This window comes from Scophthalmus maximus, chromosome 2 (genome assembly GCF_022379125.1).
Source record: "Scophthalmus maximus strain ysfricsl-2021 chromosome 2, ASM2237912v1, whole genome shotgun sequence".
NCBI lineage: Eukaryota > Metazoa > Chordata > Actinopteri > Pleuronectiformes > Scophthalmidae > Scophthalmus > Scophthalmus maximus.
The window spans coordinates 16,239,349-16,258,390 of record NC_061516.1 but is presented as its reverse complement, the minus strand read 5'-3'; the positions used below and the strand labels follow the sequence as shown (position 1 = coordinate 16,258,390).

The 19,042-nt window shown below is 45.7% G+C and overlaps 2 protein-coding genes and 1 long non-coding RNA gene across 5 annotated transcripts in view; 1 reads left to right on the top strand and 2 right to left on the bottom strand.

The window, feature by feature from the left end:
* The window catches only part of LOC118300455 (pro-neuregulin-2, membrane-bound isoform), a 65,636-nt gene extending 58,085 nt beyond the window's left edge, over positions 1–7,551 (bottom strand). For 2 of the 3 annotated variants that reach the window (XM_035624862.2, XM_035624863.2), the window contains exon 1: positions 6,942–7,551. In XM_035624862.2, coding sequence (XP_035480755.1) covers positions 6,942–7,350 — 409 coding nt within the window. In that variant the 5' untranslated portion in view covers positions 7,351–7,551. The remainder of the gene's footprint in view (positions 1–6,941) is intronic. The other variant, XM_035624858.2, reaches the window with a different exon arrangement.
* A 1,968-nt stretch (positions 7,552–9,519) lies between these two features.
* On the top strand, positions 9,520–18,675 carry puraa (purine-rich element binding protein Aa). Its single transcript, XM_035624867.2, has 2 exons — positions 9,520–9,903; positions 14,217–18,675. The coding sequence occupies exon 2, from the start codon at positions 14,297–14,299 to the stop codon at positions 15,152–15,154; it is 858 nt and encodes a 285-aa protein (XP_035480760.2). The 5' UTR covers positions 9,520–9,903; positions 14,217–14,296; the 3' UTR covers positions 15,155–18,675.
* On the bottom strand, positions 9,895–14,421 carry LOC118300459. The gene is made up of 4 exons (XR_004790087.2): positions 13,857–14,421; positions 12,700–12,873; positions 10,533–10,555; positions 9,895–10,175 (listed from the first exon to the last, which is right to left on the bottom strand). It is a non-coding gene; the product is annotated as an uncharacterized LOC118300459 (long non-coding RNA).
* Positions 18,676–19,042: the final 367 nt, after the last annotated feature.

Sequence of the window (19,042 nt, the reverse complement as noted above, 5' to 3'; positions counted from 1 at the left end):
TCTCGCATCAGTTCATTGTGTCAAGTACAACTACAGCCCACTTTTATAAAGCGCTTTTATGAATAACTATTATGCCGTGAATTCTCTAAACCACTGTGAACCAGACTAACATGCGATTCTTTGACATTAGCTGACTTTTCGCCCCAATCTCCTTGTCTTGCCTTCTTGAGGACTGTATGGTGGATTTGATTCAAATACTCGTCACCTTCCCAGCTCCAACTGACTCACAGTTAGCGACTGCCTTGATTATAAAGTACCACCCACCGAAAAAACCCAAAAAGTGGGACATCATTTTTGCAAAACAAACATAAATCCACGGAAAGAATGAACATTGGACTTACATCCATAAGGTGGTCAAAGACACCACTCTGAATGAAAGCTACTGTTACTACGCGTGAGCTGGATGTGTGAGGCAAGTGTCAAAGGCAACTAAATGCCAGCTGGGCCTCTGAAGGAACTGACAGAACCTAAATGACAGAATGTCCACAGTTATTCTGTTTGCTAGAATGAAACAGGTAAGGTCTATGTGTTTGATAGCTTGATGTGATGTTCCTCTGCACCAAGTGGTGCAAAAAAATGAATTTAAAGGAGACACACTTCAAAAATTCCCACGGAATCAAAACGCAGGAGATGAGTTATTCCGACAACAGACAACATTTACCATTCACCAGCACATTGTCATAACATATTTGTTAGTTAAAGCTTTGCATGTACAATTCCAATACAGAAGACATAAATTTCAGAAACTACCAGAACAGAAATGTCACTTCTTATATGTGGTTGTAACTGAAGAGCCTATGCTATGAAGAAAACATATAAATACAGATTAGTGTTGTGATAGTGACAGACAGATTAACTAAGTGCGTAGCTCTACAGTAGACTAGATCCTCTTAACAATACACACCATGTCTTTACCCAGATTATTGCAGGATTGAATAAATTTAATCTGTAGCTGCTGCACAGCTGTAGGCAAAACACACTCCAAACACACTACAGCAATTATAGTATAATGAGGATTGTTTTTGTTTAAAGATTAAATATTAAGACAAATTATCACACCTATAAAAAAAATTAATGATTAAATGTATTGTTATTAGATGGAGGATTTTTGGACTGGGCTGATGCAGGTCGACCGTACTGCTGAATGTGAATCGCTTCAAAGAAAACGCTGAGGGCGCCAAAGTTGGAGCAGAAGAGGAATTCAAACTCTGTATTAGTCATCTAACCTCAACACACACCCTTTGTCCTTAAGAGCTCCGCGGTGCTTTAAAGAATAAATGAATCAGCTGACCCTGTGGTAAATTAGACAAAGCATTGGCTCGCAAAACTACTGTCACCACACAACACACGCAACTTAAGGCTTTGAAAAGACAGAGGCTGCTTTCGTTTTTCCTCAGTCACAGACAGGTGTAACCACTGTGTGGCATAACAACGGGCGGCAACAGTCACAACCACCACCTGATGGCATCAACCTGTTTTATAGATTTTGCGTCATTACAGCCCAGCGACTGAAAGGCTCCGAGCTCGCCGCTCACTCTCGGCACACATCGGCTTTGTAGCAGCTGTGCTCGGCAGACAGACATCGTCTTCGACCTGAATCAGCAAACCTCAACTCTACCACGAAACCTGGTCTGTTGCTGCACAGGTGTGACTTTTTTCTCAGAGGATAACGTCCCCGTGTGCCCACTCTGTCATAATAATGGCTTTTTTTTCCTCCCATCGTCTTTGGAAAATGTGGAGTACAGGTCCGAGTGATCGTGAGAAAGTGCCTGATAGGGCAGGAAAACGAGCAGCCAATTACGAAAAAAGGGCCATGCCCTTTTTTCATACATCTTATAAATGACATCAAGTTATCTTGTCAGAGTGGAGTAGCCGAGCGGCGTTGGAGCGATGCGGAACGTCTACATAAATGACCCAGCGAGCATGCAGCATAACGTCAGTCAGAACAATCTGTGTGTTCCAGCTCCAGACGCTACAGCACTGACGGTTGAAAACGCTTCAATCCTCCTTATCCAAAGAAACACACATCCTGCACATGGCAATTATGTCAGTGGTGAGAAAGCAACATATGAACACCTTTGTCACAATCAGCAACTGTTTGCTGAATTGCCCTTGAGGGTGCTATTAGGATATAAAGGCAGGCTTGTAGATACATGTTGATTCACACCGCCGCCACGCAAACTCGTGGGGTATATGCAGTGAACCCAGGAGCCATCAGCAGCTGTGATCCATATTCGCTCTTCTAAGGAACCCTCTCTCAATACATGGAGAAATGCATAGCTCGGGGCAAAATGTTCGCCCGTCTACCACCTCGACGCCGCAGCTGCGACCTGCAGTCAGTGGGACTTCACAGTGACAGATTAGTGATAGAGTGTGCGCTCATAACGTCTTGCAACATTCATTTACTTCCAAGAAAAACACGGCCTTAATTAGCAACACAGAAACACTCACACAAGTGAGAATTATTTGCACATTCGTGAATCACAAGTACGAAGGTGGTCCTTTTCTTGTTGTTCATTGTTGCACCAATCTTATACTCAACGATCCCCCCGGACTGCATACGCCCACACACATGCACACACAAAATGCAATTATGTGGGTCTACTGCATCGAGTCTAAAACAAAAAAAGCCAGAGGCCTCTACCACATGCCTTTCACTGTGCATACTTTGGATTTAGCCGTGAGGGACAAAAGCACTATTGCTCAGATAGAACGCAGATGTGACATACTTGACATAACAGCTCGAACTACAATCACGTCAGTAAATATCATACCCTCAGTTTATCAAAAAAAAGAAGAAGGAATAAGCGTAATAAAACCCAGCACACAATCAACAAAGTTCGGCAATAGAAGATAAAATCAGAATATGTTAATTTCGGCAGCCCTCTCTTCTTCTGTCACTAAAAAAAATCATTATATGTCTGAATGGATTGTATTTCACTTATGACCAATGAACGAAAGCGTGCATGTTAGAGAATCTGCCGTGTGGTTCAAAACATCCATACTCAGTCGACCGACAAACACGCACCACACACACGAAGGAACCGCTCTACACCTGCTGACTCATGCAATTATCCACTCAGCCAAGTATGTTGAAGCAGTGCAATGCATACAATCTTGTAGGTCAAGAGCTTCAAAGAACGTTCACATCAAACATCAGTTGGGAGAACAAATGTGATCTTGGTGACATGATTGTTTTTCATATCCTGGATGTCCTGGCATTTTCACACATTCATCTTGTTAGTGCCAAAAACAAAAAAAAACATCCATTCAGCAACAGTTCTGCAGCTGTGAGGAGAATGACCACAAAGTTGACAGAACGGTAATGGTAACTCAGGTAACCACTCTTTACAGCTGTGGTGAGCGTGTCTCAGAAAGTGCAACACATCCAACATTGAGGTGGATGGGGGATACAACAGCAGAAGACTGCTTTCACCGTGTCATCAACTGATCTAATACATGGACCTACCCTGCAACAACACAGGCTGCTGCTGGTGGTGTGACGGCATGGGGATAACTTTTTTGGCACACTTTGGGCCCGTTACCACCAATCAGTCATTGCCTGAATGCCACAGTCTATCTGAGTATTGTTAGTGGCCGTGTGTATCACTTAATGGCCTTAAACTGGTTCTATGAACGGGAAATCTGCGGCATGAATGTGAAGCTCATTATTATGCAGACACGATGTGACGCAATCGTGTCAGCACGGAGCAGAATCTCAAAGGAGTGTTTTCCGACACCTTGCAGAATCCATGTCTCGAAGAACTGAGGCATTTGTGAGAGCAAAGAGAGGCCGTACCCTGTGTTAGTGTGGTTTTCCTAACGTAGAGTGAAAGTTGAGTGCACATTCAACAAGCTGAAACCAGGGAACCATCTTGCCCACGGGATGGCACCATCCGTGACACCCGTCGACACGTTGATGTTCCAACCAATGACTACTAGGTAGTCAGTGCAACATTATTACTTAGTAGTCTTGAGTGGGACCAGACCATTTTTGAACTTCGACTAACCCTAACCCTATGACAAAATCTGTCCGAAGACAGAAAGACATGTAAACAACTGCCAACGTAGTCAAATCCTCTTTGGTGGCAACTCCTGCTCCAACAGGTGTCTCCAGGACCACACTTTGTCATGATGATGCGCACAAACACACAAAGACCCATAAGGTGAAAAAGCCGTGGCTGGTGACAAACTGTGTGCACTGAGGAGCAGGTCGCAGGGTTTTTAAATGTCATTTCAGGTGGCTGCATTTATGGACAACATAAAGCCCACTGTGCAGCATATATATGTCAAAATTTGCACGTGTTCAGGCAGACTTCCTCTTGACTGTGACAGTGTTTGTTCTCCACCAGTGACACACACGCACAACGCTGCACTGGACTTCGCGGAAACACTTGCTCTCGTGAGATATCACTGAGATACAGTCGCTGACTGAGATGTTTACCGTCTGTTACACAGACTCAGGTATATGATGCAATCTGCTCGTAAAAAAAGTGCAATTATCACAAAGGGACGGACTTGATGAAGTGAGCCTGTGAGTGTTTGCTGTGTGTTTCGGATGCCGCATGTTTGTTGTAATCAATGTCAGAAAAACAGTTTGTCAGAGGTCCCAGCTGACTGAGCCCTGATGAAAGGGTGCAGGTGGTTAGCACTGTTTGTCAGGCAGCGCTGAGGAGCCAGAGGACAACAACTTTATCACATTGAGAGCTGTACAGTATGTACGTTCAGTCCCTTGATGCACACGCCGGGGAGCTCGTGTACCTCTGCACGACAGGGATTTAAGGCAAGTTTGGGATGTGTGCTAAGTGGGCCGGGGCTGTCTGCACGTGCAGCAGTTTGAGGCTCAGGACAAGGACACACTGGACTATGATATAGATGCACTTATGTTAGAGAAATGGATATGAGGGAAAGAAGCAGCCATCACAACATTGCAACCTTGATGTTGTTGCTGAATGAAGGAGGGAGCTCAAAGGGACAAGAGAAGGATGTCAAGGCACTGACTGTTCATCTGTCCGTTTGAAAGACTATCTTGAAAGTGGCATGATTGGGAGAAGGGGGGGTCGGGAGTTTAGAAGAAAATTGATGACACCGAGTAAGAATCCCCCTCAACTACAACGGCGCACCAGATCGACATTAGCTCTGTCGTTGGCTACTTTGAACGAGACAAAAGAGATCTACAGAGACCCAGGAGGAGGGCGTGGCAACTCCCTCAGGTAACACAGCGAGGTGGCCCCGCCAGTTCGATCACATCCACGACAAGCGCTCTGCTAAGTGGCAGAACAATTCATGGCACGGGGGGAAGTTTGGACTGTTCAAGAAAACTCAAGAGGTAACAAGGTACATTTTATGGTCCCTATCTAATGAGACGATGGGTTTAAAAGCCAGAGTGAGAGTGGCAAAAACAAGAGGAGAGGGGAGGATTTGTGTCTCATGAGTACAGGCCAAGTGAACTTAGGAAGGCAGCAGTATTTTTACAGTTACATATTCTTTAATTGCCTCAATAAATTCAAAGTATGGAAGACGAGCTGCCTCTTATTTTGAAGTCGGCTGACCAGCCTGGGACATTCGTTTTAGACACAAGCAGCCTAAAGCAGTGACGAGGACTGAGAGGTGTTTGCGATCCAGTTACAAAACGCTGACACTACTTTACAATTCAAATAGTAGAACACACACATTTTTACCCTTGTGAAGAGCGAGATGAAACTCTGTGGCATTTGACCTGTTTGGCCTCGAATGAATGTATAGACGCCAACGCCCCACGGATCTGCTCACTCAACAATAAGTTGTTCTGTGTTTGAATGAACGTAACCTATTGGTGTGCAGCGTACTGCAGCAACAGTGTGCTGCATTGTACCTCGTCAATAGGTTCCACAGCCTGTATGATCACCACCCATCATGTTTCCAATCGTGAGATCTTACAACAAGCCATGTGGAGAGAGAGAGAGAGAGAGAGAGAGAGAGAGAGAGAGTTGTCCACTGAAACAATATAAATACGCCTGAAAATTATGAGTGGCAATGAAATAGCACGTTACTACAAATAGAATGTGCCTAGTGTGATTTTAAAATGACTCCCTGAGGGCGACATCAACTGACCAAAGTCCATTCCAAGAACTTGCTGTGCATGAATGTTTTAAAAAAAAGAAAAGAAAAAAAAAAGACAAGCCATAAAATGTTGGGTAGGTGAGGTTGATTATTTGATATTCTCCACAACACCCAACGTGGACTGCAGGTTATAGGACTTGAGCACAACGGACTGCTGGCCCACTGTCTCCCCGGAGAACACATGGGTGTAGACAGGACAGGACAGGACAGGACAGGACAGGACAGTAAGCTATGCTATGGTGTCGGGTATTAAAGCATTAAAGCAGGTCGTGAACCTAAATATAGCCTAGGCGCCAGTTTGCTCAGGGCGCACGTGATATGGGTGATCCAGGCCGCTGTCCCTGGTCCTGAAACTGCACCGGCTCCGTGGTCTGCGTGTGCTCCATGTTCCCTACGAAGAGGCCTGCGATCTATGTTGTAAAACATGAATCTGTGTATTAAGTCAGGGAACTGTTGGTGCCTGTGCCAAAGTATGATGCGGCTTTGCAGGATGCAGATAGTTCGATACGCACAAAGTGCAATTCCTCACAAGCAACAGTGCGAGGCGCATGTCTGATGCAGTTCGGGGGAGAGAAAGAGAGAAATAGAGTTTGATTGATCATGTGGGCTATGGGAGCCTGCGAGAGTTGTCGAAAATTGCTGCATCGACGCCCCTCGGGCACCGACCTGGAGCCCGCGGCCCCCGGACCGCGCCGCGGCCTCAGTCCGCACAATTCACCCGGGCACCTGTTACCAGGAGCCCCGCGCCGGGGGGGGGGGGGGGGGGGGGGGGGCGTTAACTGACCGCTCATTCTTCCGGGTTCGGACTTCACCGGTGACCCGGCCGCACATGAACTTACCGCAGTCCTCGCACAAGATCTTCCCAACATCCTTTTTGAGGTTCTTCCCACTCGTGTCCAGCGGCGCGAACGATGCCTTGAAAACCAAGGGCTCGTCAGTGGGGTCCATGAAAAAGATGTACTTGTGGTTCCTCTTCACTCTGGTGCACGGAGCCTCGGATCCGAATTCCCCCACGGTGACGAGCTGCTCTCGCCGCAGACCCCCGCTGTTCAGGGGCCACACGTCCAGCACTCTGACGTGCACCCGGTGCGGCTCCGCGGACACGTTCGCCGGCGCAGACTGCACCTTGCCCTCGATCACCACGGCGGATTTGTAAGCCTGGTCCTGCAGGGAATTCAAACTCGGGGAGTAGCAGGCGAACGAGACCCCGATGACCAGCATGGATAAATGCACTGGATCAAGCCTCATGCCGCCTGCTTTGGCTCGGTGGTCGCAGGTCGCGTTGCGGCAGGGCTCTCTCGGCTGCGGGGCGATGGCGACGGAGCTGGGTTGAACGCAGAGACGGCGGGGAGGCTCCAGTGGCACGGCAGCGCGGCAGACCTTGCATAAGTGTCCATGCCATCGGGATCCGCTGCTGTTTCTGGGTGGCTTGCAATGGGTGAAGAGCAGCTCTGGCACCTGGGGGGGGGGGGGGGGGGGGGGGGGGGGGCGTTGGGGGGGGGGGGGGGGGGGGGGCCCGCGGGATGGTGCCGGGTTTCAAATCCAGTCAGTGCCGCCCGCTAACAATGAGGCGTCGCAGAAACGCCATGCGGCCAAAGGAATCGGCGGATGCTCCCCTCCAGAAGAAGATGCCCCCCCTATGCTGCCATGGTCGCCTCAGCTGCAAGACGACGCCACTCGTATCTTTGCCCAAAAATCGCAGTGGTGGGGAACCGCGCCGAGGCTCCGCCGTCTCATCTGCAGCGGAGGGGAAAGGCGCAGAAATGCTGCAGTGGACTACAGGTTCGGTAGCCCGCTCGCAAAAAACCAATAAAAGAGCAGCTTTCATTCCAAAAAATGAAGCACTTCCGTTCGCCCTGATCGGCGGCTATGTGACGCGAACGCGCCGCCCTCCGCCGCGGCTCCCCCCCCACTGGCCACGGACGGAGAGGGAACGATGCCGATCGCCGAGGGGGCTCCGTCGACGACAACGCAGGATGGGATGGGAGCAGAGACACAAGGCAACCGGCGGAGCAGCAGGTCGACCTCCTCACTCCCTGGAGCCAGCCGCCGTGGGCCAGTCACTCCGTGGCGTTACGATGAAACAGGCGAAAATCGAAATCCACGACTGTCCCCCTCCTCAGAGTCGCATCTTACTGCAGCCGAGACATCGCTCCTAATTAAAAAAAGAAAAAAAAAAAGAAAAGAAGAAGAAGAAAGAAAAGAAGAGGAAGGCAATAAGGTTCACGTGGGAAGATGCAGCCGCATGTGTGCTCCACTAGGGCCCGGAGAACTCGTGTGGCTGCGATGACTAAGGCTGCGAAAAGCCTGTCAGATTCTCCTGCAGACTGTTTTGAATGAGTTTTGCGTCTCGTCCCATTAAGTCGTGCCCTGTATTCAGGTCACATTCGCTGCTCTGCCTCTAGGAAGAAAAAAACTGATGTTGAAGCACCGCATCCAATCCATACTGCTACAACTACAGTGTCTATCCAACTCAGAGAACACCCCCCCCCCCCATATTTAACTCAGTGCAGAAGAAGGAGAACATTCAGTGAGAGTGGGATTCTCGGTGTTGTTCCAGTTAGTTTCCAGTATATGTTCACATGATAAAGTACATTTGAGAGTTGCTGTTTGGTGAAGGAACATGGTTTTACACGGGGGGTGCACGTCTGATCATCATCGATGGCAATGTTTAGGGGGCAGTTGTGATTGGGTTTGGTTTGGCAAATAGAATGCGGATACAGGATGTTGTACTGACAGTATTCACAAAGAGCGACATCTGCCGACCACAGTGTGCTCATGGGAAATGTGTCACACACACACACACACACACACACACACACACACACACACACACACACACACACACACACACACACACACACACACACTTGCTGTAAATCGAACAACAGAAGTACAGTGGCCATACACCAACTCAGGACGTGTGAATTATACACAGCAGAACATGGTCGTTGTGGTGGCCAGAAATTATTTTTTGCTATCGGTTATAGGCTAATAAATGAATGCAATGAATGATGATGCAACAGGGAGAGAAAAAAACATCAACAAAACAAACACGTTTGTATTGTAGATTTATAAAGAGGAGCCTGAACCCAGATAATGAGGCGACGCGTGTTTTCATTTGTGTGCCTGGTGTCCTGCAGCGCGGACACCGTCCTGGCTGCTCTCCGTGGTGCTGAATCTCCCTTTTTTTCTTCTACATGGCCTTTAAAGGCCTTTGGGGAGCTGATGTCCGACACAGACGCAACATCACGTACTAAACTACTGTGTGCAACGAAACCATCTTTCCTGTGACAATAGCTGCTAATGCAAGTTGTTTTCGAACAACATCACTCTTGACACCAACACGGAGAAGACGCGCAGATGTTAAACAGTCAAAGATACAGCCACGCCGTGAGTGAGACTAAGTGACGTGTCGGTTTATACACTACCCTCCATGGTGTAGTGGCCCGAACTGTTGCCCTACCTCACACCACCAGGAGGCAACGCTGTAATTCCTCGACGTCACCGAGAGGGGGCGCGCCTCCACCGGGGGAGTGAGTGCGCGTTGACATCAGAGGTGAAACGTGCGCCCGTTGAACTGTTGCGTGCGTGTTGCTGTCCGTGCCACGACTCGCCGTCCCTTGTCCATCTTGTGCAGCAGGCAGAAGCGGTCCTCTGCGCTATCGTGTCTCTCTCTCTCTCTCTCTCCTTAAAAACAGAAAGGCCTCCAATCACGTTCAGTCTCGCCTCGCCTCGTCTCGTCTCCACTCCGGCGAGGCTGCGAGGCGCTGCGCCTGCCTGCACACCGAGCAGGCTGAGGTAGGTTGCGGGAGCTCGCTCGGCAAGGGGAACGACGCTTTATTTACATGGCAGCAATCGGGACTAGTGCTGCTGGTCCTGCCGCGGCATTTAAATCCCCCACAAACCTCAATGAGCCGTCGCTTGGCATCGAGTCTGCAGAAGCATGCGATCGTGCATCACGCGGCCGATCCGATCCGGAGGTGCTGCTGCATCTGGTGCGGAGCCGAGGCAGGGCTCCGGTGTCGGGATGGATGCGGCGCAAAACTTTGAGAGTCGATCACAGCGGAGGCCTTAAAAAAAAAAAAAAAAAAAAAAAAAATGCGACAAAACCCCTTTTAGAGGTTGATGTGGACAGAACTTCTTTTTCTCGGACATGATTAGACATGAGGTGGTGTTGTGTCGGAGCAGCTGACTGAACCATAAGTCATTATATCACAGAAATAGGAACAGAGCCCGTTGGTGAGATTTTCAATAAGAAAGTGGGATTGAAATATATATATTTTTTAATATTTTTATTATTATTTATTTATTTATGTATTTATCGTATAGGCAATTGCGGCCCAGATACAAAATGCATTATTACACGCAAGTTACAGGGCAAAAAACAAGAGACTTTCAAAATAATACTTTCTATGAGATTTACCTACTTATTGTCCAGACTCGCCTACACCTGGGGAGGGAGAACAGAAGAGAAAGAGCGCTTCACTAAAGAGTGACAAATAGTTCAATAGACAAGATAAAAGTTTGGACTTATAGAAGGCGGACAATGTAAAAAGCAAGGAGGGTTTATCATGTTGAAGACGAACCCGCCATACGCCTATACTAAATACAATCCATGAACAAGAAAATAAATTGGGTTTTTTTTTTAACATATATTTTTGTTTGGATTATTTTTGGGCTGATGTGAATGTTGGTTTGTCTTATTGACATCACTGACAGTTTACTAAACCAACAGAAGCATCATTGCAAGACAGGACGGTTGTGGAGCTGATCAGAGGCCCGGCGACATTTCAGGGAATAAGATCAGATTTTTTTTTTCCAATAATTAATTTGTTTTGTTTTTGGATATTTTATATAGACTTCCACATCTGTACACAGCTCGAAGTTTAATTAAGAAAGAAAAATACAAAAGATAGAGAAATCCGCTCTGCTGCGCCTTCAGGCCTCCGAGCAGCTCAGGTGCAGAGACTTTTCCTTTTTGAACGGCACTTTTTCAATAAATGGACCTCAACTATTTCGAATGTTGCTTATTGAAACATTTTAAGGTTTAATAGTCCTCTTGTTATCACTTTATTTTTCATTTGACCTCTGACACGATATTAATTTACATTTATTTTATTATCTTTGGTTAATAATTTCAAGCAGACGATGGGGGAAAAACTGTTAATCTCTGCCTTTCATCAGCATTTCTGATATCACAGCCTAAACTCGTCGGGTGGGTATAATTTCATTATGTTATATGCTCATTACTTTTAGGATTATTCCAGTTTGTTCCAGTCATTGTGGAAAGCTTGACCTACAAAGTGTTATTCAGTGTTATGAATGCACAGCAATATTTAATGTTTTAAACAATACGTGTCTTGATATTTAATTTTTGAACATTAATAATGTAAGTAAATATATTTAAATGAGCAGCCCATCTGTAAATAAAAAAAAACATTTATATAGTTTCTGGGACTATTTGTAGGCCTCCAAACAGCCTTTTAGACGCCCACATTTTGGAAATGTTGAAAAATAACTTATAATAAGTCTAATGTCAAGATGTCAAGAAATAAAATATTTTAAATAAATTAAATAAATAAGGTTCACGTTGAAACAATACAAAATGAAATTAAATATCACAGATCGAATGGCCCATCTACCATTAGTAGAACAATCGACTTGTTCTAAGCTGTTTAGAAATTCTAAAGATGGCAGCTCGCCCTCATGAATATTTGTGAAGTGCATTTAACGAATGTCGGCAAAGAGATGGAAACGTTGACCACATACACACATTGAGATCGTCGTCAAGACGTCCCGACCACAAAAGTTAGATGGCGTGTGTGTAATGACCTACACTCTAACACAGAGCTGTTTCAGAAGGCGGCGTTAAAAAACATTAATTTCTTTATCGCATTCGCTCATGAACAGTTATGAAAAGTTATTACCGCCCTCAGCGTGTAAACGCCTGGCTGGATTATATCTAATTATACAGATAGAACATCACTGCTGCCTATTGACTCTTATAAAACTTTGGGTTAGTGCTGTTTGGAAAAAAAACCCAGAATAGAATAATGGCTTATATTTATCATTTTCTTTTACCATATGATTGAGGCTAAAGATAAATGTCAACGTCGTTTGAAAGAAAATGTCAAACGCTCGGAACTGATGGAAAGGCATTCAGCCAATTGGCACAAACGAATACAGTCTAATATATATAAATTCAAGCCTAACATTATTGAATCCATGACCAGATCCTTCCCAGACACCATTTCATACGGTAACCACTTTTTCCCAATTCGAATAGCAATAACATTGTGAGAGGAGCAGCAGATTTTGCACACACGGAATAATAAAAGAAAAAAAATATATATATATTACAGGTGATTTACTGTATACTGGCGTGGGAAAAAAATATGTGTGTATATATATATATATATATATAATACTGTTGAGAAAGTATCGCCAGCATGGGGACATACTTTGTCCAATAACAGGTTAATGCTCTGTACATCCTCTTTAACCATTTAACCTTTTTGAGCTGCAATACAACTAAAATACTGTAATAAAAAAAATTACATTTCTTAAAATGTTTAGAGGGGAGGAGCTCGTCACCTGCTTGTAAGCTTGGTCTGAGTATCCTATCCTCTGCACGCAGGCCTATTTTCAGGGGGAAGCAGCTCTGAGATCCCTCGTCGTTGCATGCGACCCGCCGGACGGCCGAGCAGAGGTCGGTGGTCCTCGACAGTGTAGGCCTGTGAGCAGCCTGACACCTGCAGAGGTCTGCTCCTACAACACACGTGGGGACTCGAGTCACTAAGCAGGCTATATGTGACTTTAAATACAGTCTAAAAATGCATAGCTTGACTCGACAAAAGTCTAATAAAAGATAAAGCTATTCTATACAGGCACAGCACGAACAACATTAGGCCGAGGACGCGTTGCATCATGCGGCGGAGGCGAGTGTTTTGGACCGTTTATACTGAGCTGCAAGACGTCGAGTTTCTTCTGAAAGTTTAGATATTGATTTACATATATTTGCACCACAGCAGCCACAATCCAAAGGAGGAGACCACCGCCCACTTACTTTTAGAGCCACCAGTCCTCTTTCAAAACTTCCGTGTCTGTAACAATGATTTTTTTTATTTTTATTAAACAAAAAAACAACATTAGATCCAGCTAGAGGTATAAGCGACATCGGTTGACACAATAAAACGACGCTGAAGTTGGTTTCACAACGTTGGAAAGTGGCCCCTATAATCTGTGCACCCCTAATAAACGATGTGCTTAAATCGATCAACATGCGCGAGGAACGCACACGTGAATTGAAGCTGTGAAAGAACAACGCGTGAAATGTTTGATGGGGGATGTTGCCTAGAATTCAGTGGAGACATGTCACATTTCTAAATAAATAATAATGGTGCGGGTCATTTCAGTGTATGCTGCAGTTTAAAACTAAGCACAAGGTGAAGGTGGACTTTACATAGTTCAGGGATCGGCTCTGTTAGGGGGTGAAGACCTCCGTCTCTCGTGTCGGTCTTATTGGCCCGTGAGGACAACAGGCCTGCTCTTACTAAAGCAGTGCCGTTAAATAAACATATTTTTGTAAATGGCGATGAGGATGAATGCTTGTGTAAGAGCTGTTATGTCCCCGAGGGGCTTGGTTGCCATGACGGGATTTTCTTCATATGACCCGCAAAAAAAAAAAAATCAATGACTTTGGCACAATTATGTTAAAACAAGTCAAAACAAGCACGTAGAGGTCAAGTTACCACAAGTGAGCCGTGGTTTGTGAACTCGATGGCAGGTTAAGTGAACAGGTCTCATGCAGTGTTGATCCCCGCCACTTTGTACAGGTGAGCTCGCCGGGGGGTCTTTCCCGGAAGTGAAACAAAACAAACAAAACCCGCCACAATTCTCCAGACGCTATTTCCACGAGTCGAAACTCGACCTGGGTGCGATTCTTCCGAGCGACTTCCCTTCACTTCACGATTGTCTCGTCGGCTCCCGACGCGACCCCGTGTGAAACAACGCACACTGACCGTCGCCGTCGCCCTGCATTAACGCTTCCCTCGCCTTTTTTCTTCTTCTTCTTCTTCTTCTCCTCCTCCTTTGACATGTACTCTGTGCAGATCTCGCGAGAGTTCCGGCGCTCGCGGTGGCTGGCCGTGGCTTTGCAGCAGACAGAGGGAGAAGGCAGGCAGGCAGCATCATGGCGGACAGAGACAGTGGAAGTGAGCAGGGAGGAGCAGCCCCGGGCCCAGGCTTCGGTCCCATGCACCTGGCGACGGGAGGGGCGGGCTCGGCTTCCGGCCTCCAGCACGAGACGCAGGAGCTGGCGTCGAAGCGGGTTGACATCCAGAACAAGCGCTTCTATTTGGACGTCAAGCAGAACGCGAAGGGCCGCTTCTTGAAGATAGCAGAAGTCGGGGCCGGTGGAAACAAGAGCCGCCTCACTCTGTCCATGTCCGTGGCGGTCGAGTTCCGCGACTACTTGGGGGACTTCATCGAACACTACGCCCAGCTGGGCCCCAGCAACCCGGGGCTGGTGCAGGACGAGCCCCGGCGCGCGCTCAAGAGCGAGTTCTTGGTCCGGGAGAATCGGAAATACTACATGGATCTGAAGGAGAACCAGCGGGGACGGTTCCTGAGGATCCGGCAGACGGTCAACCGGGGGCCCGGGTTGGGGTCCACGCAGGGCCAGACGATCGCCCTGCCCGCCCAGGGACTTATCGAGTTTCGCGACGCTTTGGCTAAACTTATTGACGATTACGGGGTGGAGGACGAGCCGGCGGAGTTGCCCGAGGGGTCGTCATTGACTGTGGACAACAAGCGCTTCTTCTTCGACGTCGGCTCCAACAAGTACGGGGTGTTCATGCGGGTAAGCGAGGTGAAGCCGACGTACCGCAACTCGATCACGGTGCCCTACAAAGTCTGGTCCAGATTCGGGAACACGTTCAGTAAATATGCGGAGGAGATGAAGAAGATCCAGGAGAAGCAGCGGGAGAAGAGGGCATGCGAGCTGCAGCAGCAGGAGGAGATGCAGGCGGACGACGGGGACGAGGATTGATGTAGAGGGAGCCAACGAAGAAGAAGGAGAAGGAGAAGAAGAAGAGGAAAGAAAGAAGGATGCAAGAGTAATGAAAATAACAAGAGAAATATAATTAAGAACTCTACTGTATAAAGAAAGAAATCTAAAGATTTAACTGTTAATGGTTTAACTCCACGGGAGCATCACCCACAATATTAGAAACCTCCACAACCTGACAGTTATGACATGTTGTCACTCATCGCTGGATGTTACCCCACTTATCCACCATTAATACAGTTAACAGGCTGCTAAACAAAGTAATAACATTATATTTGAACATTGTTTCCTACTCGACAGACCACATTGAACTGAGTGTTTATTTCCCTTATTAACAGAAAAAAAAACTTTTGTACCAGTTAAAGCTATTGTAAAAAAAAAGGAAAAAAAAGAAGAGAAGAAGAGGCGTTTGCAATGTTCAAATGGAATTATTGCCGAGTTCCGATGGAAGACAAAAGAGTTTCCTTTCTCGTGTGAGCTAATGACTTCAGCACAAAATCAGAGATTTTAATTTTTACAAACCAAAATTCGAAGAAGAAAAATAACCGAGAAATCTTTGTAAAAGGTTGTCACACGTACTTTGCCATCCTATTTACCTTTTACCTGTGAGTAGAGATGTGTTTACACACGAATCCCATGAGGGCTAGGCCTGCTTCGGAAACTGGTTAGATGTCATGCAGTTATAAAAAGGAATACGTAGGCATTTTCATGAAATGAAACAAGTGCTCTATTTGTCGTGCAATATGGATTGCATCAAAAATTATATATATATATATATATATATATATATTGAGCTGGCCAATGGATCTCGACATGATGACATTTGCCAGAGGCATTCAAAGAAATATTAATATTGTAACTTTTGTTTCAGTTGAAATTGTTGCCATGCAGATGGATATATTATAGAATACCTTTGTGTCTCGTTGTTAATGCAATGTGTTCATTTTAAAGGTACTAAATGTGTATTTGACAGAGGGAAGTGCAGTGACGACATGTAGCAAACGGCCCGAGTCGCAGATAACAAGACGAAAATACCACTCGTTGATTGGTTTTCTTGGTCTGAGGAAAAACCAGAGGCGGAAATTCCGCAGCGTGACGTTTCTTCGGTTTGCCGAAACCAGTCCAGTCATAAAAGTCTAAATCGTGCCACGGAGTGCTGTCGCTGCATGTTAATCTGCACTGAGATAGATTTCGTTGGTCTCCCAAAATATTGGCTCAAGGACCCTCCTAAATGTATCTTTATCTGCCTATATTGTACGAATCTCAAGTTTGAGTGCGGAGTGATTCCATCCAAAGGCTCGTTGTGGTCGTAAGTGGTAGTCGTCTCAAGGCGCGATTGTAGCAGGAGCGATCTCGCCGACTGTAATTTACAATACCACCATCACATTTTGAGGGACGTTGAAGGGCACGTCTGGATGAGCCATCGTGAAGAGGGTCCAACTCGCCTGTTGGTAAACCTCCGGTCGCGTGTCGACGGATGTGCCCGACCCCGGCGAGTTTATAATCCGGGGGGTGTGAAGCTCAGTGGGGCTCCTTTGGGTACATGCTCATAGCTCTCCTTTTGGATTTGTAAGCCCCAAGTATCTACCTGGGGGTGATGAGATTCTGTTTTGGTCTAATTGTAAATATTTGGGCTGCCACACGGAAAACAACTGGTTGTGAACCAGTTCAGTCGCATCTCATAGATGTGTGATAGCAGTTTTATAAACTCTGTCAGTAAACTCCAGAGAAACTGGCAACAATCAGATAATGTCAGATTTACCTCAGCATTGAATTAAATGACTGCTCCCGTGTTTAGATTGACTGGAAACCAGCAAACTAGACTGTCCTTGACCACCTATTTTTGGAGCCTCTGGTTATAGCCGAAAAGAAACCCGATTGGGAGCATCCTCTTCAGCATACAAACAACCTGGTGCCTTACACACTCCGCATGCTTACACGCTGGCCTGGTGCTTTGGATCGCAGTTTGGCTTCTTTTTGTCATCGTTTCCTCTTTCTTCCATTTTTCTTCTTCTCTCCTCTCAGCCCCCTTGTGTGCTAGCGCACGACTCGTGGTGCTATAAGGGTCTGTCACGAACCCTTTAAGAAAAAACAGGAGCAGAATTCTTAACTTTTTTCTGCTGCCTTCCTTCTTCCCCAATGTCATCGCCATCCCCATTTCCCAGCCATCCAGGTATCGGCCGACATGTAAACATGGAAGGGGTTGGTCACCAAGATGCAAGATGATGCAGAAGAGTTGGCTCTTGAATAGCCGAGCGCATTCGCAGGGAGAGCAGGGGCTGATGCGAACGGGGCTTGGAGCGGTCGTTCTTGGCGAGCCCCTCCCCTCCCACGAAGTGCTCGCTATCCCGCGTGGGTAGTTATGTGTAAGTTGTACGTTGCTCAATTAATGGGGAGTAGCAAGCATGTCTTGTTTTGTTTTTGTTTTGTTTTTTTTAAATGTAGTTTTACCTTTTCAGCATTATTCCACATTATTTGTAAATTTGGAATGTTTTTGCCCACAAAAAAAAAAAATCTATTTTTTTTTCTGTGCAACATTTCATCACTGTGTGCAATATCGTATGTGCCAATGGTGGCAATATATGTATATCAATTAAATATATGATTACTATTTGAAAGCATGTGGCTGAATTCCATGTTTATTTCACATGAAGGAGTTGTATGCCTTTATTTGCACTCAGAGCTCCATCCTGGAGGAAAAGACAGTAAACCAAGGTCTTAGCAGCCTGTGGGGTCGAGCAGTTCACATAAGTACTTTAACTTGAAATAGAACAATGTCACTTGCAAGTATGCCTCTCCCTAGGAAAAGGGTCGACTTGGCCTATTGTTGGAGGAAGACTTTAAACACAATGAAGTTTATGTGAAAAAGGAAAACTTAAGACATTTTAGCTCAAAGCTAAGAAAAGGTGCTTCAGTCCAATTCCTCATTAAGGTGTCTGGTGAACTGTCTTCAGTGGTTGTTGTGTGTAGCACTTTGCTTTCCCAGGTTGATGAAACGCCTGACCAATACTTGTTTAAAATGATCTCAACAAAGAATGTCTCTCTCTCTCTCTCTCTCTCTCTCTCTCTCTCTCTTATGTTGCCTCTTTGTAAAAGAGCGTATATTTGATTTTCTCATTTGGTTTTTGATGCATCAAATATAATTTATGTAGATTTGACAAATTTTAAAATAAATTTAATTTGACCCATAAGGGAAAAATCTACATTCAAAATGTATGTGTTTTTCATGCTTCATTTCTTGTTGGAAAGAAGACGAAAAAAACAACACTTCCCAAAATGTCAACAATTCATGGATGAGTATGTTCATTTTTTTTTTTTCGTAGTGTCTAAAATGTCTGACTCTACATTTGCAATGAAACTAATTACAAAAGCTTAATTTTACAGCCTTTAAAATGCAAAAGCTGCAATGACAAGTACCTGATGATTCATGTCTTAATGATTTTTACATTAGTACTGTATGTGTAATACCAGGCTGTAAAATAAAGCATTACTTTGATCTCTAATCATCCCGACTATGCCATTTGTGATCATCTGTATGACACCACTGCTCCTCTGTGAGCTTTACTGCTGAGGGAATGAGAGTTAATCAATCACGACCTAACAGAACCTCAATGTCCTACAAGTTCTGTGGATGTTAGCATGACATTAAACCGACAGTATGATCAAAATAATTGTATATATTCAAAATAGGCCAGGTACGCTGTCATTCACCAGATCACCAGCAGCCTTGGACTTGCTTCTGTTGTCACCTACATTCAGAGTGTTTGTATTTTGTAGTTTGATTTCAAACTGTCCCGTACCTTCTCCTCGACCACAAGAATCCACATTTGAGAAATGTCAGTATGAGTTATAACGGTGACTCTCAAGGGG